The 22,248-nt window shown below is 51.1% G+C and overlaps 1 protein-coding gene across 1 annotated transcript; it reads right to left on the bottom strand.

Annotated features, from left to right (window-relative positions):
• Nucleotides 1–956: 956 nt before the first annotated feature.
• Nucleotides 957–20,495, bottom strand: GJA3 (gap junction protein alpha 3). Its single transcript, XM_086715459.1, has 2 exons — nucleotides 20,293–20,495; nucleotides 957–3,599 (listed from the first exon to the last, which is right to left on the bottom strand). Exon 2 carries the CDS (start codon nucleotides 3,580–3,582, stop codon nucleotides 2,227–2,229), a length of 1,356 nt encoding a protein of 451 aa, XP_086571585.1. The 5' UTR covers nucleotides 3,583–3,599; nucleotides 20,293–20,495; the 3' UTR covers nucleotides 957–2,226.
• Nucleotides 20,496–22,248: the final 1,753 nt, after the last annotated feature.

Below are 22,248 nucleotides of genomic sequence, written 5' to 3'. Positions count from 1 at the left end.
TCAACGTATGGTGAAGAAAATCCAATTTTAAAGTGCAGCAACTTAAAAACTTTTTAAAGATGACTGAAATGTAAAAACTATAATTATAGTTCTCATTCTCATCTCCAACCCCACTCAGAATTCCATCCTGGGTAAGTCAGAAGGTTATTACTAACATTTATAACGGTAGGACTTGAAGAACCTGTGGTCACATCCCCTGAATGAGTTGTGCTTTCCCCATTAGCTGCAGTCGCGACCAAAGCTTTTTTTTATCGGGATGCTTTTCAAACTAGGGTTTTCCGGTGGCCCTCCTCGGCCAGGCCGGCTGGGCCCTACTGCCTGAGCCTAAGGCGTCCACTGTATGTGACGAATGTCTGCGTCTACAATGGCACTAGCTATGCCCAGCCGAGGGAGAACTGGGAGAGCAGTCACTCAGTTTTCTGTAAGGCTCAAATCTGAGAGAGGCTGAACGCGTACGTATGGGAAATTAGCATTTCTCAAGCCGTGGAGGGGCAACTGTCCACGTCTGCAGCAAACGTTAACACACCAATGAACATGCTGCACCCATTCATCCAAGAATGGGAATCAGTCTTTTCCATCAGATGCTGGTGGGTCACTCTTTATGACATAAAACACCAAGTGCGTTTAGAGTGAGGCTCCAGAGGGATTGTCAGGAAATTGGAGTTCATTCATATAGAGAAAGGAATCAAGTTGGAAAGTGTTTGGTGTTTTGCTGAATAAGGGCTGACAATACTCAGTGGGAGTTGGAGGGCGAGAAGGACCAGGCTCAGCATGACTCCCGTTCATCGGTCTATAAACAGAGACGAAGACAGGACAGCAGAGTGTGCAGTACAGAAAATTCTGCCGCCTTCCAGCCACAATCCACAGAGAAATAGCCCTGTCAGTGCAGCGATCTGCATGGGTGACAAATGAGGCGCACGCACATCCGAAATCAGCACATGCATTTACACAGGAAGTAAAACCCAGATACTTTTATTTACACTTTAGAAAGCAAACAGGCTGCCCACAAACAATGGTTAGGAAACTCTAAGAGGTTGTTTTTTTTGTTTTTTTGTTTTTTTTTTTACTTTTAAAAAAATGTAGGTCATTGATTCATCTGTATAAATCATTTTTCTGGCAAGAGTGGTTAACTTTTAACCTCCCATTCAAAAACTTCACAACTTCAAGTATTTGAAATGCACTTAAAATTTCCCCTGCTTTTATTTTGTATCGTACATTCTCGTAGCCATTAGCGGACTCCTGAGGTCGAAGAATTTCTTTTAAAAGAAAATCCAAATCTTTACTAGTATGTAATGGGACAAATTAGCATTCTCTCGGTCACTATTCATCTTAATGGTACTATTTTTCCTTCATTTTTCCTGAAAGAAAGTCGGGGGGTGGGGGTGGATAGGCATACCTGTACAATTCAGATCAAAGCACAAAATATCATTTAAAAAATAAATACCTAAGGCATACCTGCCACACTTGTATTTCAATTTCCTCAACTGTTTAAAAATTACCCCAAGTGTCGCTGCGTTTCTACCTGCTCTCTTACCAGCAACCTCCTTGGCTCTCGCCTGCTGGATCTCCGCCCCTGGAGGGTACCTGCTCATCGTCACTCGTCACGAAGCGTACAGTGTGGAATCCTGGGCTTCCCAGGCAATTTCAGAAACTCAAATGACAGTCTACGGACTCGCTCTAGGTCTTTTTTTAGTGCAGTTTGGCAAATATCCCAAATGAAATTCAACTCTAAGTTAAAAGTATCAAACAGAGATAGTGCTAAGGGCATCTGTGACTTTGTGGGCTGCCCAGAGGCTCTGGGGAAGCGTAGGAATGGAAAGGCCAATTGCCCCCAGGTAAAGACACCTGTCGCTTTACCACAACGGAACAGTTACCCACAGAGACGGCGGGAGCCCAAGGCTGGACAGCAGCACCTGCAAAGGCGGCCCAGGTTGTTGGACTCTTGGGTTGCCGTGAACATCTTTCAAGGTCAACAGCCCCTGCACCCACGTTGCCCCCACCTCCCCATCTCAGCAAGCACTGACGTTCTCCCCACTCTACCTCACAGTGTTAAGAACAGCAAGCATGGACACACAGAAACCTGCTCTCCTCCTCGTGATCTTCCCCTTCCGCCACTGCAGTGCCCTCTCCCTTCCAGGCTCTCTGTCTACCTGCAGACTGGAACTGCACTTTGGTTTTGGTTGCGAGAAGAAACGGTTATTATAAAGCTGTCTGGAGAGACGCCCGCTAGATGGCCAAGTCATTCGGTCTGGCCCGGCCGCCGCTGGACTTACTGGCCTTGCTCGACCGCCCGGGGTCTGCGGGGGGCAGAGGAGGCGCGAGCATCTCCACCTCGGGGCTCCCCGCCTGCTCCCCGTCCAGGTCGGGGGTCCCCGCCGATTTGCCGTCGTCGCCCAGGCTGCTGCCGGTCCCGTCCGCCAACGGGCCGGGGGCGCTGCCGCCCGCGCCTGCGTCCTGAGCCAGCTGCCCGGTGCTGCCCGCAGGGCTCAGGGAGGCAGAAGCGGACACGGGCGGCGAGGCCTTTCTCCCGGCCGCCTGCTGCTCGGCCTCCTGGTTGGCCCAGTTCTGCTCTGCCGCTAGCAGGTGGTGGTTGCCGTTGTGGAATCTGGCAGGGCGAGCCTTCTCGCGCGCCTCAGACGGGGCGGCCGTGCCGAGGTCGGTCGCCGGCGGAGGGGCCCCGGGGTAGCCCGCGGCGGTGGCCGGTCCCAGGGAAGAGGCGGAGTGGGTGTAGTAAGGCGGGAATCCGATGGTGACCGTGGGCAGGGCGGACGGGGAGGGGAGCGGCAGCGGGCTCGCGCCGCCAGGCTTTGCGGCCCCCAGCCTGGATTCGGGGGAGTCGGAGCGGTAGTGGTTGGTCATCCCCTGTTTGAGCTTCTTCCAGCCCAGGTGGTAGATCTCCAGCATGTTGAGTAGCAGCGACACGCAGGCCACTGCCAGCATGAAGATGATGAATATGGTCTTCTCCGTGGGCCTGGAGATGAAGCAGTCCACCGTGTTGGGGCAGGGCCACCGGTCACAGCGGTAGAGGGGCTTCAGCTCGAAGCCGTACAGAAAGTACTGGCCGGCGATGAAGCCCACTTCAAAGAGCGTCTTAAAGATGATGTTGAAGACATAGGTCCGCAGCAGGGCGCCGGCGATGCGGATCCGGCCCCGGTCATCGCGCACCGGCGGCCGGTCCTTCTGGCCGTGGCCGCCGGGCCCGCAGCGCGCGGCCGGCCCGGGGTGCGGGCCGTCGGCCTTCAGCAGCTCCTCCTCGCGCTCCTTCTTCTTCTCTTCCATGCGCACGATGTGCAGCACGTGGCCCAGGTAGATGAGCGTGGGCGTGGACACGAAGATGATCTGCAGCACCCAGAAGCGGATGTGGGAGATGGGGAAGGCCTTGTCGTAGCAGACGTTCTCGCAGCCGGGCTGCTGCGTGTTACACGTGAAGTCCGACTGCTCGTCCCCCCAGACCTCCTCCGCCGCGGCGCCCAGCACCAGGATCCTGAAGATGAACAGGACCGTCAGCCAAACCTTGCCAATGACCGTGGAGTGCTCCTGCGCGTTCTCTAATAGTCTCCCCAGAAAGCTCCAGTCGCCCATTGCTTCAGCTTGCTAACCTGCAAGGGAACATCGCCGGTTAGTAGGAAGGAGGCCGCGGGGGGCAGGGGCAGGGGCAGGGGCAGGGGCCGGGGCCGGCGGGGGCGGGAGGGGCGGGACCCGGCACGCGGCGCTGGGCGGTCGCTCCCCTGCGAAGCCGTCCTCCCGCTGCCAAACGAGGGAGGCGCTGCGGAGCCCTCCATGGCGCGCGCGTGCAGAGTGTGCGTGCGCCTGCGTGCGTGTGTGCGCATGCGCCCGTGTGCGTGTGTGCACGTGCGTGCACGTGCGTGCGTCTTCCCACCGTGGCCCCGAGCCGGGTTACAGCCACGCCCGCAGCGCCGTTGTCGCTCGGAACTACTGTCGCAGGACACGAGTGCGGCATGAACCAGACGCCCACAGGTGACCGAAGCCCTGAAACCCTGTGTCTCCATCTAAGATGGGACGATGGTCATTGGGTCATGCGCAGTAAGCTGCTTCCTAAAGGAGGGACGGAGGGCCCGTGGACCCCCCTGTGGAGGTAGCTGTGGTCCTCGGACGCGGGGGCCCAAGATGAGAAGGGGTCCTCCGTGTCGCTGCTGCCCCAACAGGCCTGACGCTTCCAACCGGAACTGAAAGGCAGCTCCATTCTTTGCGTCAGGAGAGCCGTCTACGCGGTGAGTTCCGGCAGCACGGAAGGACACTGTTCTCATTTTGAATTAAAAAAAATTTTTTTTTTCAAACTTTTTTATTTATTTTTGGGACAGAGAGAGACAGAGCATGAACGGGGGAGGGGCAGAGAGAGAGGGAGACACAGAATCGGAAACAGGCTCCAGGCTCTGAGCCATCAGCCCAGAGCCCGACGCGGGGCTCGAACTCACGGACCGCGAGATCGTGACCTGGCTGAAGTCGGACGCTTAACCGACTGCGCCACCCAGGCGCCCCCTCATTTTGAATTTTAAAAATGTTCACAAATATTAATTTTTATGAACTGGTGTGAAGACAAACAAAACATAACTTTACTCACCATGATCTAAAGAAACAAATGTTAACGCTCTCTTGGAATAAACTTCCAACCCTTTGTTTCCGTCATTCGAGGTCTTTGGAGAAACGTTACTATTCACATATCCTACCAGCCTCCTTGCCCCTGTTGTGACTGGCGTCTGTTCTACTTGGCATGTTCTTACAAGGGAAAATATTTTAATGCAGAAACTGAATTATTGGACATGAAACAACCCACTCTCGCATGAAGGAGGTCAGGTGTCAGGGAACCGTTCTAGATGACATCCTGCTTACCCTAAACCCCGGATGTCATGATGTCTCTGACCGCCCTCTCTGCCCATAGCCATGGCCCTTCCCTCCACTCTGCTGAAGCGTTTCCCCTGGGGCACAGGACAGAAGCCTTGACCGTGCGTCCCAGCCCTCCGTCCCTGATCCAACACCCTGGTGACGCATGCTTCTTGTGATCCCTGAGGCGGCCTTGATGCCTTTGCATGTCCTGTTTCTTCAACCTCAGACTTGGCCCCAGGCCAGGCGGGGACTGGCCTATCGACCTCCACTGTCCCTTCAGGAGGGGCCAACTCAGGCTGACACGGGTGCCCTGTGTTTTCTCTTCCCCTTATCATGGCCTGGCTTAACGACTGTTGCCCCCCTTGCATTCCAGGAGGTTCTCTCCGTCCTCCCACACCTCCCACCTTGCTAAGCTGCGAACGCCATCCTCCCTCCTTGCTGTCCCTGGACCCACACAGCCTCCAGAGTTTCTACAGGAAACCACCTTTAAGCACCTTGACTGCTTGTGGACTTTCTCCCTAATTCTAGTTCTGAGGTTGGGGTTTGCATGTGCACCCTTTCCTCCTTGATGTCTGCAGGCAGAACAGCTGGGCCGTAGCATTTCTGGAAGTCTCTAAGGAAAGGTCAGTGCGGGAAATTTCTTCTTCCTGCCACCTTCCCAGATGTGCAGGCAGGTTCTGCCTCGTCCAGCACAGCATAACGTGCTAAAAGGGAGTCAATGCCATGTGCCTGCTGGGTTCTCCCCACAAGGCTGGTGGCACAGAATGCCACGAGGGAGGGCCTGCTTGTCACAGGGCCTGGGAAGTGTTGCTGGCATTGCCCTGCAGGGCCAGGGAAGCAAAATGTTCCATAATGATTGGGGCGTCCCCCACAGTAAAGAGCTGGCCCGCCCCAGATGTCCATTGTGCACCTGTTGAGAAACACGGGGCCAGGGAAACATTTCTTCAATTAGTAAATCAGACAAGAGGGGGTACAGCTGCTGACTGTGGCATCTTGTTACTCACCTTTGCTGGCCCAGCCTCTCCAGAGTTCTTTAGGTCCAGGTGCTGCAAACACTTTCAGACAGGTACCCTTAAAATGAATTGTGACCTCTGGGTGCAGCTACGGAATCACAACGTGTTATCATCTGCATACTTTGTGGGTGCTCTGGCATGTGGCAAAGCTCAGGAAATGCTAAAGAGGGGACAACTAAGAATGTGTCCGGTGGGGGGGGGCGGGGGAGAGCCCACGGCTCATGCACTGCGTGATGGCACACACTGACAAGGTCTTTCTGCACAGGAGTTCAGTAGTATGTAAGAAGAGATATAAAAATCATGATACCTTGGGGCGCCTGGGTGGCTCGGTTGGTTAACTGTCTGACTTCGGCTCAGGTCACGATCTTGTCATAAGTGATCTCATCTCAATCTCATGAGTTCGAGCCCCACATGACGCTGTGCACTGCCAGTGCAGGGCCTGCTTGGGATTCTCTCCTTCCTCTCTCTCTGTCCCTCCCCCGGTCGTGCTTTCTCTCTCTCTTAAAAACAAATAAACTTAAGATCATGATACCTCTAACCTCTAATTCTACTCCTGGGACATCATACCAAGGAAACAATCAGAGATTTTGATGAATGGATGAACATGGATATTGACTGTGAATTATTCATAAGAAGGAATAATTGGAAACAGAAGTGCCCACTAAAGGATGAGCAATTAAACACATAGTAGTGCCCAAGGCTGGTATCGGGATCTGGCTGACCCCGGTCCTACTCCCATCCCCCTCTCCCTTGCCTGCCTGTAATGTGACCGGGAAGGGAAATTCTTGCTTTCCCACCTCCTTTTGTTGTCTCCAATGAGGTGTGAGAAGTTGGCTGGGGAGCTTCTGAGAAAGCTTTTGGTTTCCTAATAAAAGGGCAGATGGCTACCTTTGCCGTCACTTTCCCTATCTGCCTATGGTGAGGACAGATGCGATGCCTGGAGTGGGGCAGTCACTTTGCAGGCATGTATCAATAAGCATGAGGGAATGGTCAAGAAAGTCCCAAGGCACCTGTTGTGACACTGTGGACCTGCTGAATCAACCGCAACACAAGCTCTAGACTTATGTGAAGGGAGAAAACCCCGTTTGTTCAAGTTAGGTTTCCTATTGCTTGCAGACAATTCCTACACTCTCTTAAATTATTTACAGGTTAAGGCCAGCTATACATGAAAAGCTGTGACTCATTCATAACTACTAAAATACAAGGTATTCATTAGACATAACTTTTAAGATCATTAGTGACTTGAAGGTACGTTCATGCCATACTGATAAATGACAAAAACCTAATCCAAAACCATAGCCTTTTACCCGCTATTTCCCACACATTCATACGTGCAAAGGAAGAGCGGAAGGATACTGAAATGTGAACCACAGCGTTTCTAGAACTGGGTGGTTTTTATTTTATTTTCCCATTTCTTTGCATTTTCTGTAACAACTTGTTACCTTTATGGTCATAAAGGATTAATGACCGTGACTCATGTTTCAAAGTTCTAGTTTTTGAAAAAACCTGATTCTTTGTTCATTGTTCTTTCATTAGGGTGTCTACTCCTCCGACCTCTTTAATCATGTCCCTGGCGAGCGCTCAAAAGACAAACTGATACATGGGACATCAGCCCAAGGTCAGATTGGAGACTGACCCTGGGGTCTCTGAGATGCATCACAGATCCTGACAATGGCTGTCACTGATGACACAGAGCTTAAACTGGATTCTCCCACCACGGCGGTCTGCCGAGTTCCCCCAACGCAAGGGCCGGCCTCTTTGTATCCTGATGTTTGCTGCTGAGTCTTACCACTACCACGCTTCACAGTTTGGGTTTTCTTCTGGAAAATACATGAATGAGTGAATAAAAACATTAACCAGAAGAGTATCTATGACAAGGCCTGCAGTATGGGTCAAGGTCAGATCAAGATGGGAGACTCCACGGTAGAAGTGACATCCCCTCTCTTCAGAGTCGCCCCAGTCTGCTCCAGATGCCACGCAGACGTTCTTAAGGTGTTTTATCAACACCACTTTTGGATCCTACCCCTCATACCAGTTCAGTAAGAAGACGACAGCAGAGGAGTGAAGAAGCGCAGTCTGAACAGCAAGCCTCTGCTGCTAAGTAAGGACCAGCAACGGACCAGAGGAAGCCTCACGATCCACTGAGCATTGCCAGCCAGTGACACGAACACAAGGTGAGCGAGTGAAATAGCTTCCTGCTTGAGGAGAAAACGGGTTTATTCTTATTGTCAGTGTCGGGCCATTTCGGGACGCAAGCAGAGCAGCTCCTGACAGCTCCCAGGGCCGAGCGCTTAACTCCGCGAGGTGCCCGTGAGCTCACCGCAGAGCGTGGTGCACTCTAGGTGACTGCTCTCCCACAGCGGCAGTGGGGTCCTCGAGTACCTGGACGTCAGTTACCTGCACGAAGTGGCATTTAATTGATTTTTGCTTTTATCTCAAGGGAAACTTTGGTTCTGACACCAACAGAGAACAAGAGCTGATGCTGCCTAGTGTATACGTGGCTGCTTCCCCGTTCTTCTGAGCGTTCTACTTTCCCTTTCAGAGGTATACAGGTTCCCCTCGGCCTTCAGGAGGTGTTAAGTGTCCCTTGGGATCAATCAGTGGCTATCTATTCAGTGACCGTCTTGTGCTCAACTCTGGGCCACAGGTTCTGTTGAATACAGTGGAAGTAAACACATGGCGTCTATCTGGGAATCTGTTTGTGGAGATGGGAGAACTCAGGAAAATGGGGAGCTGTACAGGTGCAGAGGGATCTCGGAGAAAAAGGAGATTAAAGGAGGACATGCAGGCGGGGAAGGCTAGCCAGGGGAGAGTGGAATTTGAGCGGCGATTGAGAGAGGTGGCTTTGGGCAGGGGACAGGAGTGCACTTCAAGGCCAGAACAACGTTCCCTTGGCAGCGGGAATATGTGTGACCTGGTGTTAGGAAGCGGTGAGTTTAAACGGCTGCTTCTGCACAGAAGAGCTGTGTGGCCTGCACATAGTAGGCGTTCAGTAAACACGCGCGGGACAGGTGAATGAAGGACATCGAGGGCCGCCAAACCACTTGGAGAGCGGGAGATAGGCCGAAAGTGCTGTTCAGGAAAGAAGGGGCCCCTCTAACGGCCAGTGGGGACTCAGGAAGAGTGATAATCTCCAAGTGAGTGCTGAAGGCCTGGGCTGAATGACAGCAGCAGCAAATGGAAAAAGGAAGGACAGAAAGGAGACACAGTCTGGAGACAAAAATAAAGCAGGATGTAGAGTCTGCCGAGAGTCAGTGAAAGGGAGAGGCATGAATTAAAGACAAAGCTCACATTTCTGAGCCTGAGTGGGAAAATCAGGGGGTCGTTTGAAGACAGAAACATTGAGGGAGGCTTGCTAATTTGGGATTGGGAGACAAGGTGAAGACTGGTGGTTTTGTCTTTCCGGATCAAAAGCAGCGGTGGGACAGATGGGTGAGCTGCCCAGGAGGAAGCTGGAGACACAGAACCAGAAAAGGCTGGAGAGGTCCGCAGTGTAGCTCCACTCTCCCGGGGGAAGACGACAGAGCAGAGAACAAAGGACGGACGTCTGTGGAAAATCCAGCGAAACGGATGAAGACAGCATGGGAAAGGACTCACCGCCCTCGGCGTGTGTGGTCCGTGTTCGATGAAGGATCGCGGGACCGGCCAACGGGGTAAGAGCCTGAGACTAAGCAATGACGGAGAACGGCGATGCCCGGACAGTGTGGAGGGAAGGGACCTTCCCCAGCGGGGGCCCGATCAGCTCTGCCAGACACGTTCACCTTGTCTGGCTTGTAGTTGCTTTTGCTTTCAAAGTAATGTCAGAAGACCCTTCCTTCTTTACCGAATTGACCCCGACACAGAGCCCTGTCTGAGCTACTAAGATGCAAGATTACGTTGGGCGTCAGTACGAGCACGGCCCACGTCACTGCCGGAGCGCTGTTCGCGTCTCCGAAGGCACATTCTCTGACCGCTGTCAACACGACCGGAGAACGAGGGTGACACGGAAGCGAGGAGGCCGAAGGAGGACTTTGAAGAAGGAGGTGACGACCAGTGTCAGCATTCTTTGTGTGTTCGAGAAGGATGGGCATAAAGCAAAGGCTTTGATCTCACAATAAGAAGGCCACTGATGGTCTTTACGTGCCCGGTCTAGTGGGAGCGTCGGGGCAGAAACAAAAGCCTAGACTGGGAGCTGAAGAGGCAGAGTGTGGGAGGGAAATAGAGGCATGACACAGAGAGTCCTGTTCAGTAGGTCTAGAACCTAAAGGAAGGGCGACACGAAATGGGTAACAAGGCCCAGTGGAGGTGTTTTCAAGATAGGGAAGGCTGTGGGTGCTTGGCATCAGAGAGGCGGAGTCACAGGGACGGGGGGGGGGGGGGGGGGAGGGTCAGGTTGCCCAGCAGCAGGACGGGGCAAAAGGACGGGGGGGGGGGGGGGTGGGGGGCTGCGAGGGCAGACGCAGGACGAGCATCCTCCGCGGTGATGACAAGGCTCTTCTCGGCGGGGTCGAGCAGGCGGTCATCTTCTCAGGCAAGGGCAGGACTTAAGCCCCTGAGAAGAAAAAAGGTTTGATAACCAGGGAACAGAGGGGACGAGAAAGGGACCGGGCTCCCCGAGTTCCCCGCACAGCCAGACTACAGGTTGCGGCCACTCAGTGAGGACTGAGCAAAGGCCACACTACCTGTGAGGTGCTCAGTGCTGAGCAACACAGAGCACTGCCCGGTGCCACGTAGGCTGTGGCGGGAAAGATGTGGGACAGAAGAGAAGAGAGGTCAGGTGCTGCGTGCTGTGGGTAGACGGAGAGCTGCGGCGGGGCAGGGGGAAGCACAGAGGGCAGTGCAGGGGCTGCTGAGGGCTGGCTGAGAGGGTGACATCACAGTGAAGAACTGGGCCTCAGATATGAGGGACGAGTCCAGGCAGAGGACGAGTCCAGAGGAGCAGACAGGTAGACACAGGTCAGGGAGGAAGTCTGGAGGTGGACAGATCGCGGCAGACAGTGATGAGAACTTTGGCTTATGCTCCAAGTGAGACGAGAGGGCACTGGAGGGTTTGAGCAGAAGAGTGACATAATCCGGCTTCCATCTTCACAGGACCCTTGTGGTTGCTGTGCCGAGAATGGCTGTGGGGCGGAGGGGGTGAGGGTGATCGCGGAGGGTCCAGTGAAGAGGCTGTGCTATGATCCAGAAACGTGACAGTGGTGACAAATGGCTGAGTTTGCACAGACTCTGAAGGTCGGTCCAGCGTGATATGCTGATGGGTCAAGGATCGGGTAGTGCCGAGGAGAGGCCAAGGTTTCCACCCCGAACAGGAGGAAGGATGGGGAGAGCAGAGGAGGTACAGGTTTGGGAAAGGCATGGAAATCAGGAGTCCTGTTTTGGAGATGGTAAATGTGAGACATCTATCAGACATACAAGTGTCGAGGCCAGAGATAAACATTGGGGAGTCATCACCAAACCCCAAGACTGGACTGAGATCGTCTGAGGGCAGGGGAGAAGGACAGGGGGCTGAAGACCAAGCCGTGGGGTGCTCCAGCATTTGGAGGTTGAGTACGGAAGGACAAGCTTACAGAATAGCTGCTTATTAGGAAATGCAACTTTTAGTTAGGACTCTGGGAGATTAACACCCAAAAGGTGTCATTTGTATTTTTACTTGATTCCCTTTTGTAACAATACACTGACACTAAAAATATTGTTACTTGGTTTTTAAGTTAGAGGTAATGAAACATGAAGCATGGCTAGGCAAATTAATTTTGTGTTACCTGTGACTGCCTAGGACATTGTTGAGTAGGACCAAGAGGGTCACATACAGGCTTAGCCGGAAAGAGTTCTATGTTCGATTAGTAATATCTGCTAAGGTTTGGTATGGGGCAGTGTGGCCCAAAAGCCAATTTTTGCCAGCCCTGAGTTGGCACAAATTTAAAAGAACACGGAAGGCTGAACCAGTCACGAATATGATGCAATGAAAAGTGGCCTATCTAATTATCTTTTCAGCAGGTGGAAAAACTGTTTTCCATTAGGTTTAAACCTTACCTGCCTATTTCAAGCTTTCACATTTAAAATAGTAATTTCCAGATGCCATGGGGACCGTCCCCTACGTTATTAAGTACTTACCACAGTTTCTCCATAATTCTGGTCTCTTCAGAAAGGAAACAGAATTCAAAATAAGTTCACCAAAATAACAAAAGACCCCTTCTTTTACACTATAGCCTCACCTCCAACATTTAGTGTTGTCTGAGCTCCTAAGACTAAAGAGCAAGATGGGGACTAGGCTTTTAAAAGCTGGCTCAGTGCCACTTACAATTCAGTGTCACAGCAACGGGAGAAGTTCAACCACACAGACAAGCATAACAGGGGACGAAACCGAACCCCTGAAGTTTCAGACTGAGTAACGTGTGACTTGTTTTCCATCTCCAGAAGACAACCGGTCACACCAACCAGCAGGGCACCAATGGCAACAGTCCCACATACACGTGACTGTCTGGTAGGACGAGTCCTCAACTTCGTTCTTCACAAAGCTGGCTTTTTTGTTCTTCCCTATGAAATTTAGCTTGTCGAGGTCCACAAAAATCTGAAACGTGACTTTGTTGGGACAAACGAAATTTATGGTGGCATCAAATGTAGCTCTTTGTGAACTAGTTTCTCTGCCAATAAAGCACAACTGATCCACCGCACAGACCTTCTTCATGCCCTTCAACAGCGTATTAGGACACTGGAGCTAAAGGTCTTACACGTCTTTTGTTAGCTTTATCCCTAATTTATACTTGTTCGATTTGTTGTTCCAAATAGTTTTTTTTTTTTTTTTAATTCTTGAATGTTTATTTATTTGAGAGAAAGAGAGAGCAACAGACAGAATGAGCAGAGGAGGGGCAGCGAGACAGGGAGACAGAATCTGAAGCAGGCTCCAGGCTCTGAGCTGTCAGCAGAGGCTGATGCGGGTCTCGAACTCACCTCGGTGCCCCTTAATTTTTTTAAGGTTTATTTTTGAGAGATTGAGAGAGAGAGAGTGAGCATGAGCAGGGGAGGGGCAGAAAGAGAGACACAGAATCTGAAACAGGCTCCAGGCTCCGAGCTGTCAGCACAGAGCCTGACGCGGGGCTCGAACTCACGGACCGCGAGATCATGACCTGAGCAGAAGTTGGATGCTAAACCGACTGAGCCCCCCCAGGCGCCCCTGGAACATTGTTTTTTTTTTTTTTTTATTTTAAAATTTTTTTTTTCAACGTTTTTAATTTATTTTTGGGACAGAGAGAGGCATAGCATGAACAGGGGAGGAGTAGAGAGAGAGGGAGACACAGAATCGGAAGCAGGCTCCAGGCTCCGAGCCATCAGCCCAGAGCCTGACGCGGGGCTCGAACTCACGGACCGCGAGATCGTGACCTGGCTGAAGTCGGAAGCTTAACCGACTGCGCCACCCAGGCGCCCCTGGAACATTGTTTTTATAAACTGATCTTGTCTCCAGAAACTTGTTCGAAAGCTCTTACTTGTTCAAATAGTTACGAGACTCCTTTGGATTTTCTATGTAACATATACATATAACCATTTCATCTGCTATTAAGGATAGATTTGTTTCTTCCTCCCCTAATTCTAATTCCCGTTATTTCTTTTTCTTGTCTTGTTTTCTTGTACTGACCAGCACTCCTAGCACAATGTGATGATGGTGACATCTTTTCACATTTTTATCTTAAACATGAACGCTTCTTAGGTTTTAGCATTGAGTATGATGTTTCAACTTTTATCAGGCTAAGGAAGTTTCCTTGTAATCTTTGTTAAGTTTGTTGGGTTTTGTTTTCTAAATCATGAAAATCATGAATGAGTTTCTGAATCATGAATTTACTAAATCGGATTTGGTACTTTTTTTCCCCACTGTTGTGAATTTTTTAGATGGTGAAGCACCGTATTACTCATTTTATTTTTAATATACTATCACATTCAATTTGCTACTTTATTTTGGATTATTTGTTCATACCTAAGATTGGTCTCATTTTTTTGGTACTACCATTGGATTTGGGTAAGAACATTATTTTAGCCTGAAAAACTAAACGTTTCCCTGAATAAGCTTGTATAAGAATGTCCTATAGAAGAATCTGGAATTGATGTCTTTTTTTAAGGGGATCAGGAGGAAGCCTAGATTACAAATTCAGCTTCATTAACTGTTATCGACATAAATAGGGCTGCTATTACTCTTAAGTCAATTTTGATAGCTTATGTCTTTTAGAAAATTTTGCATTTCATCTCAGCTTCAAATTTATTGGCATGAAATTATCCATGGTATTTTCTTACGATTTTTAAACTGTATGGTATCCGTACTTAGATCCCTTTGTTTGGTTCCAAATATTGTTTATTGGAAGCTTTTAAAGTATAAGTCTTGCTAGAAGTTTTTCTTTACAGAATTTTGATATGCTTGAAAAAGAATGAGAGTTTATTTTTGTTATTTTTTCCAGTGTCTTATCACATATGCTGTATGTACAGTATACAGAGCAAATCTCCAAAGATCTCCTATGGATCTTTTAAGTAGGGAATGTAGATTTTGGGATTTGCTAGTATTAGTATAAAATACACATACATAACTTAAGGCTATCCTCTATCTTAGTGTAAAATTATTTATTACCGTACAGTCCCAGGGGAGCCCTTATTTTAAATGGAAAATGTGCATGGGCTCTATTACTTAGCTTTTCACTAATCTAATGCTCTGGCAGGAGACGTCACTATCGTACAGACTGATTTAAAGAAATCGTGAAACACCGATTTTCCAACTTCTTTATCAGTGACTTTAAAGCACCGCTAGAATTATATATTTTTGTTGTCAGAGAATAAATCTCTAGAAACATGAAATTGTTTTGAAATTATACTTCAGGGGCGCCTGGGTAGCTCAGTCAGTTAAGCGTCCGACTTTGGCTCAGGTCGTGATCGCGCAGTTCAAGAGTTTAAGCCCTGCGTCAGGCTCTGTGCTGTCAGCACAAAGCCCTCTTCAGACCCTTTGTCCCCCTGTCTCTGCCACCCCTGCCCCCCACCGCACATGCCCACGTGCTCTCTCTCTCTCTTTAAACATTTCAAAAATTATTTTTTAATAAAATTATACTTTTTTTTTTAAAGATTTTATTTTTCAAGTAATCTCTACATGCAACATGGGGCCCGAACTTACAACTCCAAGACCAAGAGTCACATGTGCCACTGACTGAGCCAGCCGGGCATCCCTTAAATTATACTTTTATTTATTTTATTTATTAAATAAGAACGTATGGAAAACACCTGCCATCCATGTATTATTATTATTATTATCTCTATATTTTCTCTTGCATGTGGGGATTTTAATTGTTTTGGGGAGGGATTTAAATTGTTTATAAACACCTGAAAAGTCACATGCTCTAAAGTCTTTACTTGGCTAAGGTAAATATGGTTAATACTTTTCATCCTTAGTCAAGCGAAAAACTCAGTTTCTCTTTTGTTTTTGACATTCTGTAATTTAAAAGCTGAGCGAGAGGTGATTTTAAGTTGGGAGCAACTTAAACAACTGTTATTAGTTTAAAAACAAATGTCTTCAAATTTTATATTCAATAATTTTTTTAACGTTTATTTATTATTGAGAGACAGAGCATGAGCATGGGAGGGGCAAAGAGAGGGGAGACACAGAATCGGAAGCAGGCTCCAGGTTCCGAGCTGTCAGCACAGAGCCTGACGTGGGGCTCAAACTCACAAACTGTGAGATCATGACCTGAGCCGAAGTCGGACGCTCAACCAACTGAGCCACCGAGGCGCCCCTATATTCAAGAATTTTATGTTGGAGAATTTTATATTCAAGAATGACAACACTAAAAATACCCTTAACTTTTTATCCACAGTATTTCTTCTTTAAATACTGTGAATAAAATAAATACCCCTACCAGAAACCAGTATTAAGTCACCATTTCCACAATTAGAGTTCTAATATTAAGCTAGAAAATTAACAGCTGGTTGAGCTTCAGTTCAATTGACAGAAAAATGTAGAAAGTCTGGAGCATAATTAGAAACGCGACTGTCTTCCAGCACTATTCATGCCTTCCTGGCTTCCTTTTTAAACCCTCCAAATGTCTGCCCTGTTCCGTCACCCTGTGCAGGCCTCCAGTGTCTCCTGCCGATTCGATTAGTAGATGGCATTAAAAGTTTTGAACATCACTTCTGTGACAGACCTAAGAATACCATTTGAAATTTCGCTTATTTAAACATTTTATGTACACATTTTGGTGTCATTTAAGGTCAATTTTAATGTATTTCCGCATCAGTACTCAACTTTTAATTAGTGAATAATGAAAACAAAAGTCCTACTCTTGAAATAAAGCTGAATTTACCAGTACCTCCTGAAGGGTGGCTTGGGGCGCGGGTGAATGACAATAAAGAAAATTCCAAAATATGGAGAACAAACAGAGGGTCTCTGGAGGGCTTGTGGGAGGGGGGCATGGGCTAAATGGGGGAGGGGCACTAAGGAATCTACCCCTGCAATCACTGTTGCACTCTATGCTAGCTAACTTGGATGGAAATTCAAAAAAGAAAAAGAAAATTACAGGGGTGCTTTCGCGAGTGCTCTGAGCAGGCTCTTGTCCTAAAACACAAGATGGGGCACGTGAACACTATACCAAGTACTGACTTCCTAGAGTCTGGTCAAGTAAAAGGTAGTCTCCCTAAATAAATCCAAGCGACATCCTTCAGGAGTCTTACTCATCCACCGAGGAGCTACGGAATCACGGCATTTTGGAGCCAGAAGAACCTGGGAGAGCCGCCTGGTTTATCTATTCTCTTCACTTCACAGACTGGGAAATGCGGCCCGAGAGGGTACCGTGATTTGCCGAGGGCGACACAGCTCGCTGAAGCCGGCACGAAAACTCCTGACTTCTGCCTCTGGGTCCGGCCCACCTTCCCCTTCCGCGTGACTTCACGGGGTTATGCACCAGGCAGACTGTTCAGCTGACTACAGCTGCCCTTGCTCTTTTCTCCCAGTCCAAAGTGGCTAAAATTTTGGCTAAATATTACTGACATGCTAACAGTCCCGTTACTCCATCATATAAATTGGAATTGTCATTTAAAAATGTTTTAATGTTTATTTTTTTTTGGCAGACAGAGAGAGGCAGAGCACAAGCAGGGGTGGGGCGGAGAGAGAGGAGGACACAGAATCCAAAGCAGGCTCCAGGCTCCCAGCTGCTAGCACAGAGCCCGACACGGGGCTCGAACACGGGGCTCGAACCCACAAACCGTGAGATCGTGACCTGAGCTGAAGTCAGACGCTTATCTGACTGAGCCACCCAGGTACCCTGTACATTTTTAATGTTTTTTGTTTTTTTTTTGAGAGAGAGCATGAGCAGGGGAGGGGCAGAGAGAGAGGGAGACACAGAATCTGAAGCGGGCTCCAGGCTCCGAGCTGTCAGCAGAGAGCCTGACTCAGGGCTTGAACTCACAGACTGTGAGATCATGACCTGAGCTGAAGTCAGACGCTTATCTGACTGAGCCACCCAGGTACCCTGTAAATTTTTAATGGTTTTTTTCTTTTAATTTTTGAGAGCACGAGCAGGGGAGGGGCAGAGAGAGAGGGAGACACAGACTCTGAAGCAGGCTCCAGGCTCCGAGCCATCAGCACAGAGCCCAATGCGGGGCTCGAGCTCACGAGTCGTGAGATCATGACCTGAGCTGAAGTCGGAGGCTCAACGGACTGAGCCACCCAGACACCCCTGGAATTGTCGTTTTGAAGCAAATTCAGATAACTGTCTTTACTCTTGCTTAGTGAACGAAACCTCTCGGCCTTATACTCATGGTATTTTATGGTTACATTTATATTACTGGCACAGATGCCATCTGTCAAAATGGTTTCTATTTTTGCAATAATAATTTCCATAGTATAAATATAATTTCCCTTTTATTCAAACCTACTTTTATTAGGATATAACACGGAAATCTCATGTATGTTCTAGAATAAAAGACTCATTTTAAAGCTAATACAAAATGGAGGTTCATGAATAAAATGAGTGTTAGTTCATGGAGATAATCAGGTGTCGTGAATGAAAAAAATTAAGTGATTTTTACATTTTAGTATCATTAGTTTGTTAACACTGAGTTTAGAGCAGACCACTAATTCCTCAAATTAAAGAAATGTCAGAGTGCAGGAACTGCTCACATTAACCATTATGAAGTCATACTTTTGAAGATCCGAGATTTTAAAAAAGCACCAGAGGATGAATACTAACCCAGTTATTACGATGAAGAATTTCCTGCCACTGTAAGAACAAAAATTCAGATTGAACTTTATCGCTATTTTATTCCTTTTACGCATTATATGGAAATGGCAAAAACATAGTGTTTTTAGAGACCCACGCATGCTGTTTAGGGCCACACGCGTTGGACTTTTTTCCGTCTTCGATTTGGCGAACATTTAGCAAACGCCTGTCGTGTGTGTGCAGTGTGCTAAGTAAGACACGGCCTCACCCTCAGGCGGTTCATTCACAGTCCGTGGGTGAGATAGACTTGTGACAAAACTAATCGAAATATGGTGTGACAAGTGTCACACAGTGCTGGTGACGGCCACACCACATTGGAGCAGGGAGAGACTCCCCAATCCTTGGGTTTGGTTGAGTTTCTTAATACACAGATCCTGAGAGTCATGCTATCTGCACAGGGCGAAATACTTCTCAAGGGCCGTTCCGCTGTCTAGAACGTTCTGACAATATTTTAGCACATTACAAAAACCAAGTGTTTATTCGTGCGTTTACATATGATACTGAGATAAAATCCTAAAAAACTAATCTATCCTATTTCCTGTGTTAGGGGCATGTTCAAGTAATGGTAGCATCTGGAAGACTAATTATAGTTTAAATTCTTTACATACATGAGGCCAAAATGGTAGTGATACATACACATAAAGTTTGAAGTGTGTATGTAAAAGTTGTTTTTGTTAAGGAAATGAACACAACTTAAAATTTAAGTAACATTCAAGGAAACTGTGTCAAAAATAAAAAAAAATTTTTTTAAGTTTATTTTTGAGAAAGAGAGGGAGAGAGAAGAGGGAGAAAGAGCGCGCCTACGGGCGGGGGAGGGGCAGAGAGAGAGGGAGCCACAGAATCCCAAGCAGGCTCCAGGCCCTGAGCTGTCAGCACAGAGCGGGACACGGGGCTGGAACCCAGGAGCTGTGAGATCACCGCCCGAGCTGAAGTCCCACAATTAACTGACTGGGCCACCCAAGCGCCCCGCCAAATTCTTTTCCTTATTGGCAAACGGTGACATTTTGTTACATTTCATTATTTCAAGGTGGCTTTAAGCTGGTCAATATAAATAGCACCGTCTCATTTGTTACAGTCCTAAAATTTTCCTGAATTACTTTATGCTACAGGAGCACGTGCACTGCCCCCCCCCCCCCATGCTTATCTCGACATGAATCAAACTGCTGCACCAGCGGAGTATGTGCCAAATTAGCTGTCGTTTACTCTGAACACACGGACCGTTGGAAAACAAAGCCCCCCTTTCCCTCTGTAATCTTTCAATGTTTGTTTTGCAGTACATTTCACAGCACATCGAGGGGCCGTCGGTGAAGCGATGCGCATATCATAAACCACCAATTTGAATTCCCGAGTAACACGAACGAAGCATAATTCCCGTCTCAGCTGTTTTCACACGGCCATTCTTAAATGACATATTTTGACGCTCTCTTGGTAAAACAAACACTGGAGGACTCCACTTGTCCCTAGAGTCTTGGTCACACATGTTCCTGAGCCGAGAAACCTGGGTGGATTCTGTTCACTAGGGCGTCCACACTGCGACTCACTGTCAGAAGCGCCTTCGGGAAGGGGTAGTTACTACAGAAGGCAGAGAAGGGTTTCCCCGCTCTTCCGTGAGTTCTTTCCCCTTAAGCGCACCATCCCAGGCAGAGGGGCCAAGAAATGAGGTCCTAGGTCCTGGCACTTACGATTAAAGCACTTCTTAGGGAAAAAAAAAAAAGACTCTCGAAAAGTTTCTTGGAAGAAGTAGGCGAGCCAACGCCGTCCCTACAAGACGCCGACGCCCCTGCACAGCCGCATCCGGCCGCCAGCCGCACCCCAGCCCCGCGCCGTGCGTCCGCGGACGCGGTTCGAGCGCCCGCAGCGGCCTCGGCGCCCCGCAGGTCTGAGGCCCCGGAGCCTCGCCTGCTCGCCCGAGGCGGAAAACGCCGCCGGGAAGCCCCCGCCGGCCGGCCTTCGGCCGCGCGCCGGCGCTCCGCAGACTTCTCGGGGCGCGCGGGGACGCCGACTATTCCCGAAGTTTCCCGAGCCCCCGTCTCTGACCCGGTCACTCCCACAACTCCCCGGACATCCCCCCCGGGGATCCGGAGAGGCCGGGGGCGCACACGAGCGGCGGGGCTCGCGCTCCGGCCGCTCCGCCCCGGCCCGCCCGGGCAGGTCGGGGCGGTCGGGGGCGCCGGCGTCCCGCCCGTCCTTCCGCCCCGGCGCTGCCCCGCGCTTACCCCGCTGTGCCGCGGCGGCGACCCGGGTGCGCTCCCTCTCGAGCAGGGCTCCCGGCCGCTCTGAAAAGGAGAATCTTCTCTTACACGTGCGGTGCAACTTCACGCGTGCGCCCCGCGCCAGGGCCCGGCCTCCCCGCCCCGGCGGCCATCCCCGCGGCCCCAGCGCGCCCCGCGCTCGGCGCCCCCACGCCGCAGCCCCGGCCGCCGCGCCACGCCCCCCGCCGCCTCCACCCCGGCCCGGGGGCCGCGCGGGGGCGGTGCTGGGCAGGGCGCGAAGCGGGGGGGGGGGGGGGGGGGGGGGGCCGCCCCGCGGCCCGCCGGCGCCCCGAGCGCTCGCCCCGCACCCGCGCCCCGCCCGCGCTCCCCGTCCCGCGCCCCCGCGAGCAGCCGCTCCCCGCCCCGCACCGCCTCTCGTGCGCCGTCGGTCTGCACTTGCCCCCGCACCACGCGTGGCGCCACACCGCGCCTGTACCCCTCGCTCCGCCACAGTGTCCGCATTCCCACCGCACCTGCCCCCGTCACCCCGCACCGGCCCCGCATTCCCACCCGCACCTGTCACCCTGCACCGGGCCCGCATTCCCACCCGCACCCGTCACCCTGCACCGGGCCCGCATTCCCACCGCACCTGCCCCCGTCACCCCGCACCGGCCCCGCATTCCCACCCGCACCCGTCACCCTGCACCGGGCCCGCATTCCCACCCACACCCGTCACCCCGCACCGGCCCCGCCTTCCCACCGCACCTGCACCCGTCACCCTGCACCGGCCCCGCATTCCCACCCGCACCTGCACCCGTCACCCCGCACCGGCCCCGCATTCCCACCGCACCTGCCCCCGTCACCCCGCACCGGCCCCGCATTCCCACCCGCCCCCGTCACCCCGCACCGGCCCCGCATTCCCACCCGCCCCCGTCACCCTGCACCGGGCCCGCATTCCCACCCGCACCTGCATCCCGCGCCCCCACCCACGGGAGCGCCCTCCCACTCGGGATGTGGGCCCCGGGGCTTTTTCCCGCCGCCGGCCTCCCGCGGGCCTCGGGTCTGTTCTCCACTGAAAGTTCTCGGCGCGCAAGGGGCGGAAGCGGGATCAAAGGGCTCCCTGGGTTCCGCCTCGGCCGCCCCCCCGGGCACCCCTCGCGCGCACGTGCGCCTGCCCTCGCGGGGCCGACCCGCGGCTCTGGGGGCGCTCCTGAGCCGTGGGGCGCGTGGGCGTTGGGGCGCCGCAGCCCCGCCCGCGTCCCGCCGCCCGGGGACGCAGGTTCCAGATGGCTGGCACGGAACAGGGCCACTGCGCATGGGGTTCCCAGTTAAGCTGGCCACATAGGCCACAGAAAAGCCAGAGCCGCGGCGTGGATGCTGTCGGGGGCCGCGCCCAGGCGCAGGCTGGAGCGCGTCCCGGAAAGGGAGCCGAAGAGCTATAAATAGTGGCCGCGAGCCTGGTTCCCATCAAACACACTTAATTTAGCCGGCGGCCATAGGGATTCTTATTTATTTATTACTTATTTTTAAAGCACTTGTTCCGATGCACTTGAGACTTGGCCCTGCCTGGGGGACAGGGAAGGTGTCCCCCTAGGTCACTCATTCCCGCCGGTCCTCGTGACCAGATGCCAGGGCGAGGCCTAGCCTGCTTGCCCAGACTGGGGTGAAGGTTTTAGTATCTTCTTTCCTCCCCACGGTTGGTATCGCGCACATTTGAAAGCCTACCACGAAAGCCCACTGAGCAAGAAAGGAAGCCCGTCCTTGTCTATGATTGTCTCAGTTTAAGTGTTCTCTCCGCTTCTCAGGATTCGCTTTTGCATCCCCAGGGGGACCTGGGACCTGGCCTGGACAGGATATTTAATAAATATTAGTTGACTGAATTTTGTTGACCCTTCTAGAGGCTGAAAATGATCTCGGAATTCCCTTTATGAGTGATGGACTTATTGCGGGAATCTGGCAAAATCAGAGTCTCTGATTGTT

Source organism: Puma concolor, chromosome A1, assembly GCF_028749965.1.
Source record: "Puma concolor isolate L17-30 chromosome A1, mPumCon1.1.hap2, whole genome shotgun sequence".
NCBI classification, from domain to species: domain Eukaryota; kingdom Metazoa; phylum Chordata; class Mammalia; order Carnivora; family Felidae; genus Puma; species Puma concolor.
Note: the sequence above shows the minus strand (reverse complement) of the source record. Positions and strands in the feature narration are given on the sequence as shown.

Excerpts from the sequence above, each read along its gene's own strand:
- GJA3 (XM_086715459.1), bottom strand. The coding sequence starts at position 3,582 with ATGGGCGACTGGAGCTTTCTGGGGAGACTATTAGAGAACGCGCAGGAG.